The sequence below is a fragment of the Amia ocellicauda genome, chromosome 17, assembly GCF_036373705.1.
Source record: "Amia ocellicauda isolate fAmiCal2 chromosome 17, fAmiCal2.hap1, whole genome shotgun sequence".
Classification (NCBI taxonomy): domain Eukaryota; kingdom Metazoa; phylum Chordata; class Actinopteri; order Amiiformes; family Amiidae; genus Amia; species Amia ocellicauda.
In genome coordinates this window covers 14582361-14601119 of record NC_089866.1, presented here as the reverse complement: position 1 = coordinate 14601119, position 18759 = coordinate 14582361, and the positions used below count along the sequence as shown (strand labels likewise).

Sequence of the window (18759 nt, the reverse complement as noted above, 5' to 3'; positions counted from 1 at the left end):
TCTGGAGCCACACAGCAGCGCCGGCACTGGGAGACCGGGGTAAGACGGCAACGTCGGACTGTATTTCAGGATGCACAGATACACTCATATATTATATTGATTGGGTTCTCACAGCCATATCGCCACCGGTCTGCAGCGAAGATGGCGGCTCTTCTGTGCGCTCGGAAAGGTCAGGAACTAAGCTATTATCGGTGGGTTGGGAGACACCGCCGGTACATTGCAGCGGCGGGCACGACCCCCGGTCAGCGCGTTGCCCGGTACAGGGGCAGGGCAGTGCGGAGCAGCTACATTGTTCAAGCCCGCAGACCGTCCCTAGAGCGACCTTTGCCCCCGTTGTGTCGCACGCATAAATTACATTAAAATGAATCCAACTAGAGTTATTTTTTGAACTTATTTCTGTAGCTTTACAACACACGCCACCCTCGCCTGGCTTCTGTGCAACACTGTGACTGGGACGGTGTCGCAAAGTTCTCCTCAGAGTTACTTTGTGTCGAGAGTCCCGGGACAGTAAAAAGGGGTTTAAGGGATGCACGCTTTCTCCTAATTCTGCACAAACCTACGTGGTTTCTGAGTTTTCCCTGTAATGTCGGTCCTTCTGTGTTATAAACTACTTGCAGAACTACCGGCGAGATCCGTACTTGAAAATATGATGCTTTTATAGAAGCGCTTTTACAACGGACCACCGCCAGTTCCTGTGTTCGTTGTCCTGGCTATATACAATCCAGCGGCTTAAATATCAATTAAATAAAACAAAATTCGCTCTTCAAATGAACTCACGTTTCCCTTTCTCGAACTCTACTGGTGCTTTTGCCGTCTCTTTCTCTGGTGAGGTGACCGCTTTTGTAGACGGCACGTTTATGGTGCTATAAAGTGAGATGTAGTATTATTATTATTATTAGTAACATATCTACCGTGTCGTAAACCATATATTAATAAACAATGGTACAGATCCAGGGCGAAATCACTGTGCCAAAGGTCACTGCACAGAATAGACATGGCCTTTCACCCAGTTTTATTGATGGCGCTGTTGAGTGGATTCCAGTGTAGCTTCATTATTATTATAACTATATTTCTATTTAACAACACCAATAATTTCATTGTATTTCTTGTGTTTTCTTTTTTTATTTGATATTATATACTCTTTCTCCTTCCTCCCCAGCGCTGGTGTCCTGGGCCCAGTGCGGACGGCGGTGTCTATCCCAGCTGGCCGAGCTGCCAGAGATGCATCAGATGCTGCGCCAAACATGCCGGGACTTCGCAGAGCGTGAGCTGGCGCCCATCGCCGCACAGCTGGACCGTGAGCACCGCTTCCCTGCCCAGCAGGTAACTGCCCAGCTGACTGCACAAATGTCAGACAGCAGGAATGTCTCTGTCTGAACCCTCTGTTTTCCAACTCTCCCTCTTCCAGGTTCGAGAGCTGGGTGCTCTGGGGCTGCTGGCAGTGGAGACCCCTGAGGCTCTAGGGGGTGCTGGTCTGGACTACCTGGCATACGCCATCGCTGTGGAGGAGATCAGCAGGGGCTGCGCCTCCACCGGGGTCATCCTCAGCGTCAACAACGTCAGTCCTCTGTCTGTCCGTCTGTTCCTCTCTCCCTCTCTTTTCCTATGTGCGTCTTTCTCTCAAACTCATTTGCGGTCTTTTTAATTATAATAATATATATTCCTCTCCTCCCACCTTGGCCCCCCAACAGTCTCTGTACTTGGGTCCGATCCTGAAGTTTGGCTCGGAGGAGCAGAAGCAGCAGTGGGTCACCCCCTTTACCACCGGGGAGCAAGTAGGCTGCTTCGCCCTGAGTGAGCCAGGTACCCTGCAGCCCCGACACTATACACTACAGCACAGCCCTGACACTGCACTGCCAGCCACAGGGCACTACAGTACAGAACAGACCCTTCCTCCCCCTGCCCCTTGTCCCAGGTAATGGCAGCGATGCGGGCGCCGCGGCGACGGTGGCCAGGCGGGATGGGGAGGAATGGGTGCTGAACGGCACCAAGGCCTGGATCACCAACTGCTGGGATGCCTCTGCAGCCGTGGTGTTCGCCACCACTGACCGCTCACTCAGACACAAGGTACTGACCACTGACCGCTGACCTCTGACTGCTTGCTCAAACACAAGTTACTGACCAAAGACCGCTCTCCCCCCCATCCCCAGGGTATCAGTGCCTTCCTGGTGCCAATGCCCCACCCCGGGGTATCTCTGGGCAAGAAGGAGGACAAGCTGGGCATCAGGGCCTCGTCCACCGCCAACCTCATCCTTGAGGACGTCCGCCTGCCGCCCCAGAGCATGCTGGGGCAACCCGGCATGGGCTTTAAGATTGCCATGGTAATGGCCGATGGGGTGCAGGGGGCATTGCGGCGGGTGGGGATATAGTGTGGACAATGAGCTTGGGCCACTGGCTGGAGGGGTTTCAGGCACGGCATGGGGGGAGTGCTACAGGGCTGGAAGTGTGAGGAATTAGGGTCAAGGCTGGAGATAAAGGGGGAGGGCAGATTTGGGTTTTTCTACCATTATTCCCTTTCCTCCAACTCAGTAATTTTCTTCTCTCTCCATTTCTCCTTACCACTCTACTCTTATCACTCTACCTTTCTTGCCTTGCTTCCTCTCCTCTCTCACTCTCAGCAAACCCTGGACAGTGGGCGTATTGGCATTGCAGCTCAGGCTCTGGGGATCGGTCAGGCAGCCCTGGACTGCGCTGCTGACTATGCCCAGAAGAGGTCAGCGTTCGGGGCACCCATTGCCAAACTGCAGGCTATACAGGTACATACTGATATACTGACTGACTGGCTGACTGACTGATAGATGCACTGATATACTAACCGACTGATAATTTTTCCTCCCTCCCTCAGTTTAAGCTGGCAGACATGTCTCTGGCATTGGAGAGCGCTCGTCTGCTGACCTGGAGAGCCGCTATGCTGAGGGATTCTAGGAAACCCTACTCCAAGGTGATCCCAAGCCTTATGCCAACACTACCTTACCCACACTGCAACACCCATACAACTGTGTCTGATGAGTTTCCCATTCCCTCCAGGAAGCCGCGATGGCAAAGCTGGCTGCGTCCGAGGCTGCCACCTTCATCTCTCACCAGGTGAGGCAATACCCTCCCCTCACACACACAATCTCTCATAACTTCTGTAACTTTCGGTTCACCCTCCTACTCTTACAGGCAATCCAGGTGCTGGGGGGAATGGGTTACGTGACGGACATGCCTGCGGAGAGACACTATCGCGACGCACGCATCACAGAGATCTACGAGGGAACGAGCGAGATCCAGAGACTAGTTATAGCCAACCTGCTGCTGAAAGAGTACCAGGGATAGAGAGGGGAGGAGAAGAGGGAAATGGAGGACAGAAATAATGGATAGAGGGAGAGTGAAAGAGAGGAGTTTCAGATTGGTTCCTATGTGCCTAAATTCAAACCTGTTCCATGTTGGAATTATTTTGGGGGACGAACAGGGTCTGGGGTCAAATCACCAACATACAAAACTGTAAATAAATTAACATTAATAATTGATTAAAACAATCAATTTCCTTCTTGATGAAACTCACCTCTACAGATTTAGACTGATTTTGTTTTATTCCCAAAGCAAAATAACAAGTTGCTTCTGGTACTGGGAACCTCCACTAGAGGGGGTGGCAGAGCCTCGAATAAAAAAATAAATCCAAAATAAATGAAGTTTTTAAAGGTGCCTGTCAGTTCAATACAGATCAGTACACACTACACCCTCCTTTTACCCACCTGCCAGTACCACAGTCATTTGTGTAACATGCTATAGTGGGGGCAGGTTGCTGCACATATTTCTACATTTTTAAATGTCTTTGTTTTTTGATTTGTTAAGTGTGTGAAGATGAAATAAACTCTGAAGTTTGATTTTCACACGGATCAGCGTGTTGCATGTTCAGTCCAAGATCACCTTCCTCAGCGGACACACACACACACTGCACTGGTCTGCTCTGTGTGAAGGCCAGGATGGCTCCACTGTCCCAGCAGGCACTGATTCCCAATTCAGGCCCTGGAGAACTGGGCACTCTGGAACACACTGCACGGATGTTGAACACAGCTGGACTGGACTGGACGGTCTCACTCCAGGACCAGGGCTGCAGACCCTGCTGTGCCGGAGGGTACGGTGTCTTGCCAGGACCAGACCAACACCACTCCGTAAGGAACGTCCACAAAACAGACAACAGCAGCTACAGTTAAACTTCAGCTTTATTTACAAAGGAGTCCCGAGCTGATGAGGTTAGGGAAATGAAATGGGGGTTTTCTTGTTTTTGCTTTTTAATTCAGTTCGTCAGGATCCGTTTCACTACACAATGTTCATTTATTTTTTCATATATATATATATATATATATATATATATATATATATATATATATATATTTATTTTTTTTAATACAGAATCTGTTCTTCTCAGGTGACTGGACTGAACAGAAATACTCCACTCCATAGCCAGAGAGGAGAAAAGAAGTGAAGTAGTAGTAAAAAAAAAAAAAAAAAAAAAAAAACCTATAGTAACAAAACAAAAACAGACAGGAAACTACCACACAAAATAAACAATACAATTGCTGGGATTAAAAAGGAAAACTCATTAAAAAAACTGAGAAAACAAAACAAAAACAAAAGTTTTTCCCCTCTTTGTAAATCATTATTATTAATTATCATTATTATTATCATCATCATTGTCCGGAACAATACAGGTGGTTTAGAGAAGCAGTGAGCCGGTGCTGCTCTACAGTCTTTAATGCTCAGAGCGCCACACAGACTGTCCATCTGTCTGTCCATCCGTGCGTCTTTTGTCTGTCCATCCGCACGGTGGCCTCTGTGTCTGATAGCACCAGTCTCCACGGTGACAGTCCCCCACCGTGACAAGAGGCGGGACACTGCACTAAGATAACCAATGACATCCTGCGGCTCAGTCCTCACTTCCTCTTCTGAATGTCCCCACTCCTCTCCACTCACCTGCCTGTTCTCTGTGTCCAGGAGGTTCCAGTACGATGCCAAAGGGCAAAACTCGCACAAATAGCGAAAGAGGCCCAGACACAGGCCTGGCCACCCGGATCGCAGAGACGCACAACAGCAGCACAGCGCAGGGAAAGACAAAAAGCAGGGCAGATATTTTCAAGGCAGATTAACTTATATAAAAAAAAAAAAAAAAAACACCTTCTACTCTCTCCCAGACTGACACACAAGCACACACAGAGATGCATACTCACTCACACACATACTCACAGAGACACACTCACACAGAGACGCTCCTCTCCAGCCCAGAGCTTGTTTTAGATTTACTACTGGGATTTTTTGGATCTAGTTTTGTTGTTTTACAAATAAACATTTCAGTATACAAAAAAATGAATGCTTCAGGGATATGGACAGAGTGCAGAGAGAGAGAGACGGGTGTGGGGTTGAAGAGATGAGAGATGAACAGTTGCGTTGTGTATTTACAAGCAAAGTACGGAGTGGAATTTAAACTGGACTGGACTGGACAGTGGTCCCTGGCAGTGCGTCCTCCTTCTGTGCTGTGCTGCTCTGCTACCAAATTGTTGTGTTGTCGTTATTGTTGAGGGATGTTGTGCCGAGCCGCTGCTGCCGTGTTTAGCACAAAGTTCATTGTCCTTTCCGAAGTTTTAAGTCGTTAAAACAATAAAAAAAAATTAAAACGAAAAAGACCCCTTCCTCTACACGAACGAATAAATGGACAGACGAAAACAAAAGGGGACATGCCAGGCCCCAGTCCGCACTGCACTGTCCAACCAAGGGGACCCAGTCCACACTGCGAGATGCCCACCCACCCAGAGGGAGGGAGGGAGCGAGCAAATGAGTGAGAGGACAGTGCGTGTTCCAAGGTGGAAAGAAAATAAAGAAAATGGAATGGTTAGAAAACGAGGGAGAGAGAGGGGACAGTTAGAGAAGGAGTGAGGGGTAGGGAAGAATGAGTGTGAGAGGGGTGGGTGGGGGGTGAGAATAGAAAGTAAACAAATATTCCTGCAGTCTCTCTCTCTCTCTCTCCTCTTTCTCCTCTTTTGTTGTCCGGTCGTGCTCGCATTCTCTCTCTCCCTGTGCATCCCATCCCAGCAGGAGAAACCCAAACAGAACCAGAGCGCGACAGACTGGACCCGACTCCCGCTCGCGTCTCTCCTCTCCGTCTGCTCCCTCGCTCTCGCTGGCAGTCCGCAGTGCAGCCCGGCGGCGCCCCCTCCAGGCCGGGGGTGGGGCGGGGGGGTGGTGAGGGCAGGGGGAGGGGGGCAGGAGGGGGATCATACCTCCAGGAATCTCGAGCTGCTGGACTTCGAGTGAAAGGGCTCGGACCACATCCTGCGGAGGTCCCCCTAAACATGACGACAAACGGACCCCATCAAATCAAGCGACCAACCAATCAGATAAGCCAGGCACATTGTAAGTGAAGTGTCAGGGCTCGAGGCCAGGCTGGGCTTGTGTTTCCACTGGGGTAACTGGATCAGGGGCCCAGAGTGTGTGTGCGAGTGACAGCAGGAGCCAGAGTGTCAGTGTGAGAGTGCATGCCAGTGTGTGTGAGAGAGAGAGAGAGAGAGGCGCGCAGGCTGACCTTCAGGTAGGCCATGGTGAGCAGAGGCAGCAGGGTGAAGGGGACAAGGTACAGCAACGCCGGCTGGGCCGCACGGTGGATACGGGATGCCACTGTCGCTGTTAGCAACCCTGCAGACAGAGTGGAACACACACTGAGTACTGTACGTACACACCCCCCCCACACCCTACCTCCCTCTCCCCTCCTCCATTCCCATCCCTCACTCTTACCCACAAAGTATCCGATCAGAGTGCAATGGAAGTAGGAGACCCTCTGCATGCGGCCGGTCATGTTAGGGGTGCTGGCGCCCTCCCCGTTTGCCTGCTTCTTGTAGTTGTCGTAGCGCAGCACAAAGCACAGCAGCAGGCCAGGCATCACGATGTCACCGATGCCCAGCATGGAGAAGTGACTGCCAGTGGAACTGAGAGAAGAGAAAAGGGGGTAGGGGCTTCAGTACTGGACCAAGTTCCTTTCAACTGGTTTTCTTCCCATCCCTTCTACTCTCCTCTCTCCCTCTCCCCATTACTCCCCCTCGTTCTCTCCTACCTGGGGAAGACGAGTTTCCCGGGCAGCGAGAGGCGGGGCACATCGCGGGCCATACTGGGCCCAAGGTGTAGCTTCCTGGACAGCACATCAAGGGGGTTGTCGGCCGGCTGGGTGGCCACCTTCACCATCACGTTACTGTTGAAGATGTAGGCCGAGAAAAAGACCTGCCAGACACAAGACACAGAGAGAGAGAGAGTGTGTTTATTTTTTCATAAGGATAGAGGGAGACAGAGGGACCGGGAGAGACGTGTAGTGGAGAGGGATGAGAGCGTACAGCAGCAGAGACGTACCCAGAAGACATCATAGATGAGCAGCCCTGACAGCAGCAGGCAGGACACCTTCAGGCTGGGCAGACGCACAAAGGCAATCATGGCCACACACAGGCCCATCGCCAAGGCTGGAGAGAATAAAAACAATTCTCATTAGCATAATTATTACATAATTCAACCATCATCATCACTGGCGTGACATGCCCAACCAGTCTATCTCCACTATCCACCAGGAACCAGTGTCCACCCCCATCTCACCGTCCATCAGTAGCCAGTGTCCAGTCAGGACCCAGATGAGCACCAGCATGACAGACAACGAGAAGGACAGCAGCTCTGCCAGAGTGAAGCGCCCACAGCATCCAAACGAGATCCTGCAGTAGGGGGGGACAGGGGACAGGGAGGGACAGTAAGCAGTACACAGTTAGAGACACACGCACAGATAGAGAGAGACAGAGACTTGCTCACTCAGACACAAACTCACTTGTTCTGCGGGGAGCAGGGCCGGGTCAGGTATTGACACATCGGCAGCAATAGGAAGGCAAACGCTATCGTCGCCAAGACTGAGAGAGAGAGAGAGAGAGAGAGAGAGAGAGAGAGAGAGAGAGGGAGGGAATTAGATTATTCCACCAATCAGTGTATAAGTCAGCACGTCCGTCTGTGTCTGCCTGCTTGTCTTCGTCCGTCCGTCCGTCAGTCAGACTGTCGATCTGTCTGTCCTACCTGCGGTGCAGATGGTGAAGACAACCTGCACGGAGTCGAAGAAGAAGAACATGACGAGCAGTGAGACGGAGGCGCCGATTGGCAGGAACAGCGCCTGCGTGGAGTCGATCGTCTGAATACCTGGGAACAGGACAGACACACAGCATTTAGAAGAGCATCAGAATACCATTAACATCTGTGCGAGCACGTCAGTGTGCGATAGTCTCACTGTTGTTGGTGGTGTTGTTGTTGAAGGTGCCGGGCGAGGTTACGTTCCCATCCTTGTCTTTGTCCTGATTTTCAAAGTCCATGTTTAATGACCTGTAAAGAGATGGGAAAGCATAGAGAGAGAAGGAAGAGAGTGGGATTGAGTAGAAGGCCCTATACCCCTCTTTTTGACACCCTCTCCTCCCTCTCTCCACACTCGTGGTTTTACAGCTGCGGCAGAGTACAGTATTACCACCCCACACCCCCCCCATCCTCTCACAGCCATTGCCCTAAATTAGCAGTTAGACTCCAGTCAGCTGCACCCCAGCTTTGCACTGTCACACCCTTACACAACCCCCCCAAAACACACAACAGCAGTTCAGCCCTCACCTGAAACTGCCGTAAACAATGAGAAGGATGGAGATGAGGAAGGTGGAGACTTGGCTGGAGTCAACGAGGGAGTACGCCCTGCAGAGAGAGAGAGAGATTTAAATGTTTTTCTACAGTGTTAATAAATGACACGATTTTGTAATATTAAAATGCGACTGATGGAGCTGAAACACAGGCAGATAATGGGGGACAGCAGGGCTCCCAGACCCGGCACAGGCCCGTCACCTGGGATCTGTTCCAGTCAAGCTGTCAAAATCTTAATTGAACTGATAATTTGCCTAATCAGAAATCATTAATAAATTATTCATTGCAGACTTCAAGTTAAATATAAAAGCTTAAACTTAAAAGCACCTCAATTCCCCACCATTTTGAATGTTAAACCATTTTAAGATTCAAATGAAGCACACGATTAGCTCAGTTAAGCTTTCAGAAAACTACCAGGGTATTGGGTCACCAGGACCAGGGTTGGAATCCACTGCACTAGAGCATATCACTGCACAGCACACTCAGGAACAGTAGAAGACTAGCATCACTCTACATCATGAACTGACAAGATACTTATGATTTTATGGTTAGCGCAGGAAAGGTTTATATAGAATAACAAGATGCTTGCACAATACAAATTGGCTTCCTACGCACACTTCCTGGACTATGTGTGAGAGGAAGTGGGGGAAGATTATTTAATACAAAGACAACAGACACTCAAACCAAAACCCTACAAAAACCATAACACTGAAATACAAACACCAGCACTGTGACAAACAGAGTCTCCCACTGACTCCAACACACACAGATGTGTGGTCTCACACACGCATACACTGGAACCCCAACCCCCATGATTCTGTAAGTCATGGAGGTTGGGAGTTATTCTGTGATGAAACAGATTGGTTACTGACGAGCTGCAGGGCCAATGAGAGATGCGGGGTGATGACATCACCTGCTATGCACAATGGAAGGGAACAAACTCTGAGACACCCTGCGGAGAAACAGTCCTCTGGGAATATGAAAGTACGGTTTTGTTTCTTCTGTGCGATAATCTTCTAAAGTTACCCATTGCCTCCGCGCACCTGCTTCTCGGGACACACGCGAGTCTCTCTCACACCCTGTTGGTTCGGTTCATGTGCGAGCCTACCCTGCACCTTCTCTCATGATAAAACAGAACGAACAGCTGGCAGCATTTCAAGTGCTTCTCTATTGGTTTGTGTGGTAAGATTAGGGTTAGGTTTAGAGTCGGAGTGCCTCTGGTTAAAGAAACAGAGATAAAGACAAACCGATACACAAGTAGACAAAACAAAAAAACAGGTTGAATCTCATTAAAATGAAAACCTCACAATAACTTATAGTCAATAGTAATGAAATTTCACTCAGCACACACAGACACACACTGAGAACTCAAGTCTGAGTCTGTCTGCAGTCTGTGCTATTGATTCTAGCTATGCTCTGTGTCTCCCTCTCGGTCTGTGCGTTTGTCCCTCTCTCTCCATGTCTGTCTGTCTCTGACAAGAGCCTGTAAAGGAAGACCAGATCAGTGGGCTGGAGGGGTGAGTGGAGGAGGGCTACAGTGTTGTAATCATCCCTGGCTGCAGGGAGGTGTGGTATATTATCGATGGAAGGAAGGAAGGGAGAGAAGGGAAATGTGAGAGATCTGGCAGCTGCCCAGCTACTCAGGAACACTATACAGCACAGCACACTACACTACAGCACAGAACAGTAAGGAACACAATACTGCAAGAACACACTTCACTACAGCCCAAGACACTCAGGAACACTATATAGCACAGTACAGTACAGTACACTAGAGGAGTGGTCCCCAACCCTGGTCCTGGAGGATCCATTACAACCGAGCTCTCAATTACTTAATTAAACCCTTAATTGAACCAATCATTCCATAAATCAGAGCCTTTTCTTTATTTTAAACTGTAGGGGTTTTACGTATAGAATTCTATATAGAACTTATTAAATTGTGTAATAAGAGTTGCTTCTTTAATAAGTCAAATCTAAGCAGATTGTTACTTCAATTAAGGTTAAATTAAGTAATTGAGAGCTCAGTTGGAATGAAAACTACCAGGGTAGGGGGTCTCCAGGACCAGGGTTAGGACCCACTGCACTAGAGCACAGCATAACACTGCACACTCAAGAACACTATACAGCACAGTAAAGTGCACTACAGCTCAGTGAACAGACAGCACAGTGAGAGAGGAATGTCTCCACAGGCTGTGAGGGACCCCCAGCCCCGCCTTACTGCAAACAGTACATCAGTCACAGACAGGACTGCAGGCACAGGGCAGTGCAGAGGAGCATGAAACGGTTAGTGGACCTATGCAAACAACAGTACAGACAGACGGACACACATATACACGGTACTGCTGCACTGGACAGACATACAGGGAGCATACTGAGATCAGAGTGGCATTAGCAAACAGCCTCTGGACACAAGTTTGTGTATTATTTTTTGTATCTGTCCACATATACACTTTCATTGGATAAAACTGCTAAAACCACAGTACTGCTCTCTGCAATGTGCGAGTGTGTTTGTACTTGCCTGTGTGTGTGTGAATCAGTCAGTCAGTGTCCCTTCACAGAATACTTCATGCCAACAGAGACTCCAGGAGAGCAAACCCCATCAGTCGGGTTGTACTTAACAAGACTAATTACACCTTTAGAGGCAGGCAGGGATAGCAGACAAAAAGAGCAGGCCAGTACCTGAACTCACTGTTGTAATGACAGCATTGCTAATGGGTTACACTACTCTCCTGCAAGGCACAAACAAGTAAATAAACGAACACCTAGAGCAGGAAGCAGCAACTGCCTTCACACGCAGACCCTGTGACCTCTGAACCAGGCACCTCTCTCAGGGTCTACTCACATATTTAACCTCCCTCTCTCAACACAAGTGGCAATGAAGACTGACTAACAGGCTGGAACAAGGTACTCCAAAACCTTTGATTGACATGGACAGAGAGAGTGAGACACAGACAGAGACACAAACACACAAACCACAGAGACACTCACAATGAAACAGTAGGAGTGCCACCACAATCACTTCCTGCCCAGGTTTGCTGGTGAGGTTTAAAATAGGTAGTCCAACTATCACCGCAGCCCCTGCCTCCCCTTAGTACAGCAGGGTCTACAGCCCTGTTCCTAGAGAAAGACAGTACAGTACATCAGGGTCTCCAGAACTAAGTCTTCCGATTTTCATTCCAGACCAGCTCTCAATTACGGACTTAAACCCATTATGGGCTTAAACAACCAAGATTAACATGATCTTTAGCCTCTAAAGACAACCTTGAAAGACTGTAGCTCTCCGGGATCAGAACTGGAGACTCTGCTGCAGTGTAGCTCTCCAGGATAAAGTCCAGTGCACTCACACCACCCAGTCACTTCACTACAGTCAAGTCCACTCCACTCCACCCAGTCACTCCGCTCCATTCCACTCGCACCACCCAGTCACTTCACTCAACTCCAGTCCACTACACTCACACCACCCAGTCACTTCACTTCAGTCCACTACACTCCACTGACACCACCCAGTCACTTCACTGCAGTCCAGTCCACTCTACTCCACTCACACCACACAATCACTCCAGTCCACTCTACTCCACTCACACCACCCAGTCACTCCAGCCCTGTTCACTCCACTCCACTCACACCACCCAGTGACTCTAGCCCTGTCCAGTCTGATCCGCTCACACCGCCCAGTCACTCCACTCCGATCCGCTCTACTCACACCACCCAGTGACAGCAGTGCACTGCACTCCACTCGCACCAGTCACTACAGTCCAGTCCACTCCACTCACACCACCCAGTCACTGCAGTGCAGTACACTCCACTCACACCACCCAGTCACTGCAGTCCAGTACACTCCACTCACACCACCCAGTCACTGCAGTCCACTCCACTGACACCACCCAGTCACGCCACTCCACGCACACGACGCAGTCACGCCAATCCACTCCACGCACACCGTCAAGTCACTCCACTCACACCACCCAGTGACAGCAGTCCACTGCACTCCACTGACACCACCCAGTCACTCCAGCCCTGTCCAGTCCACTCCCCTCACACCGCCCAGTCACTGCAGTCCAGTCCACTCCCCTCACACCACCCAGTCACTCCAGCCCTGTCCAGTACACTCCACTCACACCACCCAGTCACTGCAGTTCAGTCCACTCCACTCACACCACCCAGTCACTGCAGTCCAGTACACTCCACTCACACCACCCAGTCACTGCAGTCCACTCCACTGACACCACCCAGTGACTGCAGTCCACTCCACTGACACCACCCAGTGACGCCACTCCACGCAGTCACGCCAATCCACTCCACGCATACCGTCCAGTCACTCCAGTCCACTCCACTCACACCACCCAGTGACAGCAGTCCACTGCACTCCACTCGCACCACAGTCACTACAGTCCACTCCACTCACACCACCCAGTCACTGCAGTCCAGTCCAGTCCACTCACACCACCCAGTCACTGCAGTCCAGTCCACTCACACCACCCAGTGACTCCAGTCCAGTCCACTCCCCTCACACCAGTCCAGTCCACTCCCCTCACACCGCCCAGTGACTCCAGCCCTGTCCAGTACACTCCCCTCACACCGCCCAGTGACTCCAGCCCTGTCCACTGCACTCCACTCACACCACCCAGTGACAGCAGTCCACTGCACTCCACTCCACTCCACTCCACTCGCACCACAGTCACTACAGTCCAGTCCACTCCACTGACACCACCCAGTCACTGCAGTCCACTCCACTCACACCACCCAGTGACTCCAGCCCTGTCCAGTCCACTCCACTCACACCACCCAGTCACTGCAGTCCAGTCCACTGCAGTCCAGTCCACTGCACTCACACCACCCAGTCACTGCAGTCCAGTCCACTCCCCTCACACCGCCCAGTGACTCCAGCCCTGTCCAGTACACTCCCCTCACACCGCCCAGTGACAGCAGTCCACTGCACTCCACTCCACTCCACTCGCACCACAGTCACTACAGTCCAGTCCACTCCACTGACACCACCCAGTCACTGCAGTCCACTCCACTCACACCACCCAGTGACTCCAGCCCTGTCCAGTCCACTCCACTCACACCACCCAGTCACTGCAGTCCAGTCCACTCCACTCACACCACCCAGTCACTGCAGTCCAGTCCACTGCACTCACACCACCCAGTCACTGCAGTCCAGTCCACTCCCCTCACACCGCCCAGTGACTCCAGCCCTGTCCAGTCCACTCCACTCACACCACCCAGTCACTGCAGTCCAGTCCACTGCAGTCCAGTCCACTGCACTCACACCACCCAGTCACTGCAGTCCAGTCCACTCCCCTCACACCGCCCAGTGACTCCAGCCCTGTCCAGTACACTCCCCTCACACCGCCCAGTGACTCCAGCCCTGTCCACTGCACTCCACTCACACCACCCAGTGACAGCAGTCCACTGCACTCCACTCCACTCGCACCACAGTCACTACAGTCCAGTCCCCTCCACTGACACCACCCAGTCACTGCAGTCCACTCCACTCACACCACCCAGTGACTCCAGCCCTGTCCAGTCCACTCCACTCACACCACCCAGTCACTGCAGTCCAGTCCACTCCACTCACACCACCCAGTCACTGCAGTCCAGTCCACTGCAGTCCAGTCCACTGCACTCACACCACCCAGTCACTGCAGTCCAGTCCACTCCACTCACACCACCCAGTCACTGCAGTCCACTCCACTCACACCACCCAGTCACTGCAGTCCACTCCACCCCACTGACACCACCCAGTGACGCCACTCCACGCACACCACGCAGTCACGCCAATCCACTCCACGCACACCGTCCAGTCCACTCCAGTCCACTCCACTCACACCACCCAGTGACAGCAGTCCACTGCACTCCACTCCACTCGCACCACAGTCACTACAGTCCAGTCCACTCCACTGACACCACCCAGTCACTGCAGTCCACTCCACTCCACTCACACCACCCAGTCACTGCAGTCCAGTCCACTGCACTCACACCACCCCGTCACTGCAGTCCAGTCCACTGCACTCACACCGCCCAGTCACTGCAGTCCAGTACACTCCCCTCACACCGCCCAGTCACTCCAGTCCAGTCCACTCCCCTCACACAGCCCAGTCACTCCAGCCCTGTCCACTCCACTCCCCTCCCCTCACACCGCCCAGTGACTCCAGCCCTGTCGAGTCCACTCCCCTCACACCGCCCAGTGACTCCAGCCCTGTCCAGTCCACTCCCCTCACACCGCCCAGTGGCTCCAGCCCTGTCCAGTCCACTCCCCTCACACCGCCCAGTGGCTCCAGCCCTGTCCAGTCCACTCACACCACCCAGTGACTCCACTCCACTCGCACCACAGTCACTACAGTCCACTCCACTCACACCACCCAGTCACTCCAGTCCAGTCCACTCCCCTCACACCGCCCAGTCACTGCAGTCCAGTCCACTCTACTCACACCGCCCAGTCACTCCAGTCCAGTCCACTCCCCTCACACCGCCCAGTCACTCCAGTCCAGTCTACTCCCCTCACACCGCCCAGTCACTCCAGCCCTGTCCAGTCCACTCCACTCACACCGCCCAGTGGCTCCAGTCCACTCCACTCCACTCACACCACCCAGTGGCTCCAGTCCACTCCACTCCACTCACACCACCCAGTGGCTCCAGTCCACTCCACTACACTCACACCACCCAGTGGCTCCAGTCCAGTCCACTCCACTCACACCACCCAGTGGCTCCAGTCCAGTCCACTCCACTCACACCACCCAGTGGCTCCAGTCCACTCCACTCCACTCACACCACCCAGTGGCTCCAGTCCACTCCACTCCACTCACACCACCCAGTGGCTCCAGTCCACTCCACTCACACCACCCAGTGGCTCCAGTCCACTCCACTCCCCTCACACCACCCAGTGGCTCCAGTCCTCCACTCACACCACCCAGTGGCTCCAGTCCACTCCACTCCACTCCACTCCACTCCACTCCACTCACACCGCCCAGTGGCTCCAGTCCACTCCACTCACACCGCCCAGTGGCTCCAGTCCACTCCACTCCACTCCACTCCACTCACACCGCCCAGTCACACCAGTCCACTCCACGCACACCGCCCAGTCACACGAGTCCACTCCACGCACACCGCCCAGTCACGCCAGTCCACTCCACGCACACCGCCCAGTCACGCCAGTCCACTCCACGCACACCGCCCAGTCACGCCAGTCCACTCCACGCACACCGCCCAGTCACACGAGTCCACTCCACGCACACCGCCCAGTCACGCCAGTCCACTCCACGCACACCGCCCAGTCACGCCAGTCCACTCCACGCACACCGCCCAGTCACGCCAGTCCACTCCACGCACACCGCCCAGTCACGCCAGTCCACTCCACGCACACCGCCCAGTCACGCCAGTCCACTCCACGCACACCGCCCAGTCACTATAGTGCCTATGCAGATCCCAGTCACAAGTCTTCTACACCAGCTCGGATTCCCCTCCATTCCCCCCGTTTGTTTTGTCTCTCTCCCTCCACACACAGCCCAGGACCCTACAATTAGTGTCATGGTCGCTCCGCTGCAGATCCACAGGCTGGGGGCTGTAATTTGGAAACCCAGGATAATAAGCACAACTTAATGATGGGACCTGTGTCAAGTCTGGGTGTGTAAATATATAATGTGCATATATATATATATATATATATATATATATGCGCATTTAATGTGAAGTAAATGTGTTAAACATTTATGTGTATGTATATAGACAAACTCACAAGTTTTCTGTACTCTCATACAGCACAGGCAGAAAGGTCACATTTGTAATGTAGCACACGTCATCTGTGCTGTGGGGTACACTGTTGCTCCAGGCTACACTCAGCAGTGTAAAAGTACAATTATTTATTTAGTCCTGCCTTTTTAAACTACATTAACAATCTCGTTTCACTGGCCTTTACAAAGTCTCGCTCCTTCTGAGTGGCTGAGAGATTGCAGATCCCATTCAAATGCCTGGCTTACTAACTTACTTCCAACCAAGACAGCTGCTACAGAAATGACCCCCAAAACCGTGATCATTTTACATATTCATTCCTGATCATTACACACACACACACACAAAATACTCTCAATCAGTGTAGGCTGGATATGATGTGTAATTTATTTATTTATTTATGTATTCATTCATTTATATTTTACTCTGGCTTCCTTTAAGATTGGCCAAAGTCGTGCTTGCCAGTGTGAACCCACTCAAGTCTCCAAACCTCCCGTGGAAGTACCGAGTACCATACACCAAGTACTGTAGGCCTGTGGCTGCTATTACACATTTGAATAAACACACACACGAATAATCAAATTAATATAGTACACCCGAACTAAATACATTAATTAACGCAATGGAAAAGACGCAAGATGTTCTATGCACAATTTTGGTAACACACACCTGTCGATAGGGATGACAGCCTCCAAAAATAAACCAATAAATTATAAATACATCCATACATACATACATATATATATATATATGCATGCATATATGATGTGGATTCCTGCAAGATCGGATACACAACATATATACACAAACACATAAACGGCTTAATACGAGACTGCAATAAATACATCGAAAATAATGTATTCACAATTATCTCAGTGAATTACAATACGAAACCTTTTCTTCTGCCTGTAAGACTGACTGGAAAGGGGCCTTTTCTCGCCCGTAGCTGCGGTTCGCCGCGATGTCGAGACACCCCCGGGGAAGCGTCGCACTCCTGTCACTCGAGTTAACACACACAATGTGGCGACACACCACCACAACAACCAGTGCTGCCAGTTTGTGTGCTGGTCGGCACAGCTGTGTGCGTCTTGTGCTCCCTATCACATTAACCTAGATTTCTGTGCAGCTGCCAAAACAAGAAGCTGACAACCAGCCGGGGGTTGTGTTAATAACAACACATTATTATTTGTATATTAACAATACAGAATATTATTATTATTATACACATAAACACACAAATACAAGCGCGCACACTCCCGGGGGGGTGCATAATCGCACATCCAGCTCACACTGCGTTTCACTCCGGACGCTACTACCACTCCACGGACAAGAAACACGGCAGCCCCAGGCACACAACCGCATCCACTCGAGAGGATGCCACCGTGACAGACCCACTCACCAGGAATAGCCTTGTTCCGCCATGTCTCCTGCGGGCTGGAGCTCAGCGGCGGCGGCGGCGGCGAGGAGTCGGGCTCGCTTTTCCACAGCGGGGTCGGGGGTCGGAGGAGGAGGAGGAGGAGGAGGAGGAGGGGGGGGGGGAGAGCGCGGGCCGTGTTTGTAGGAATATTTTTGGGGGAAAAGCAGGAACCGCTGTGTGTGTGTTTTAATGCTCGGTTCGCTACAACAACATGGCGCTACCCCGGTCTCTCTCTCGCTTTTCTCGTTCTGTCTCGCTTTTCTCGTTCTCTGTCTGTCTGTCGCTCTGTCTGTCCGCCTCTCTCTCTCTCTCTCTGTCTGTCTCTCTCTCTCTGTGTGTCGATGCCGGTGTCGCTCGATTTTAACCGAAATAACAATGATTATAATTATAGCCGGGCCCCCCTCCTCCTCCCCTGAAAAAAAAAAAAAAAAGAATATTGTTTTTCGGTTGGATTTCAGGATCGTCCTGCCGTCTGTGCGCCTCCTAGCAGGGCCCTGTGCTGCCTGGCTCCTATGTCCTCAGTAAATCCATGGTCAGTGGCCGGTTCCGAGTGTTTATTTGGGGGCGATGCGGACCGGACTCTCCGCTGTAATGGAGCCGCGCAGGATCTTTGTTTTCAATGGCCGGGAGGCGGTGTGGGGACGCGCAGCGGGGGCGCGCCTGTCGCCCTCTGCGAGGAGAGCGGGAGCGTGCGTGTTGGCGGGGCGCGCACGTCGCTCTCGGGAGCGCGGTGTTGCTGACGTGCACGTTCACTGTATGCGGCTTCTTGAACTAACGTTTGCACCGGCGCAATAAAACAAAACAAAAAACTCACACGTTGTTATTATTGGTATATTGCTGTTTATGTTATAGTATTATTTGTAATACTATAACTCTGTTTAATTAATGTATATATATATATATATATCACTACATTTTAACTTTTAATTTGAAGGGTT

The 18759-nt window shown here is 51.4% G+C and overlaps 2 protein-coding genes across 3 annotated transcripts; one reads left to right on the top strand and one right to left on the bottom strand.

Annotated features, from left to right (window-relative positions):
• The first annotated feature begins 63 nt into the window (after positions 1-63).
• acads (acyl-CoA dehydrogenase short chain) lies at positions 64-3872 on the top strand. 2 transcript variants are annotated; one of them, XM_066689971.1, is made up of 10 exons: positions 64-169; positions 1160-1323; positions 1409-1558; positions 1692-1803; positions 1916-2067; positions 2151-2321; positions 2619-2756; positions 2846-2941; positions 3028-3084; positions 3163-3872. In XM_066689971.1, exons 1-10 carry the CDS (start codon positions 142-144, stop codon positions 3313-3315), a joined length of 1221 nt encoding a protein of 406 aa, XP_066546068.1. In that variant the 5' UTR covers positions 64-141; the 3' UTR covers positions 3316-3872. The 2 variants fall into 2 exon arrangements, with proteins under 2 accessions (XP_066546068.1, XP_066546069.1); XM_066689972.1 differs by lacking the exon at positions 64-169 and adding an exon at positions 173-191.
• A 604-nt stretch (positions 3873-4476) lies between these two features.
• Positions 4477-18475, bottom strand: sppl3 (signal peptide peptidase 3). The gene is made up of 11 exons (XM_066689970.1): positions 17804-18475; positions 8650-8727; positions 8282-8373; positions 8074-8193; positions 7835-7913; positions 7612-7724; positions 7375-7481; positions 7085-7248; positions 6769-6959; positions 6560-6669; positions 4477-6323 (listed from the first exon to the last, which is right to left on the bottom strand). Exons 1-11 carry the CDS (start codon positions 17824-17826, stop codon positions 6252-6254), a joined length of 1149 nt encoding a protein of 382 aa, XP_066546067.1. The 5' UTR covers positions 17827-18475; the 3' UTR covers positions 4477-6251.
• Between the last annotated feature and the right edge of the window lie 284 nt (positions 18476-18759).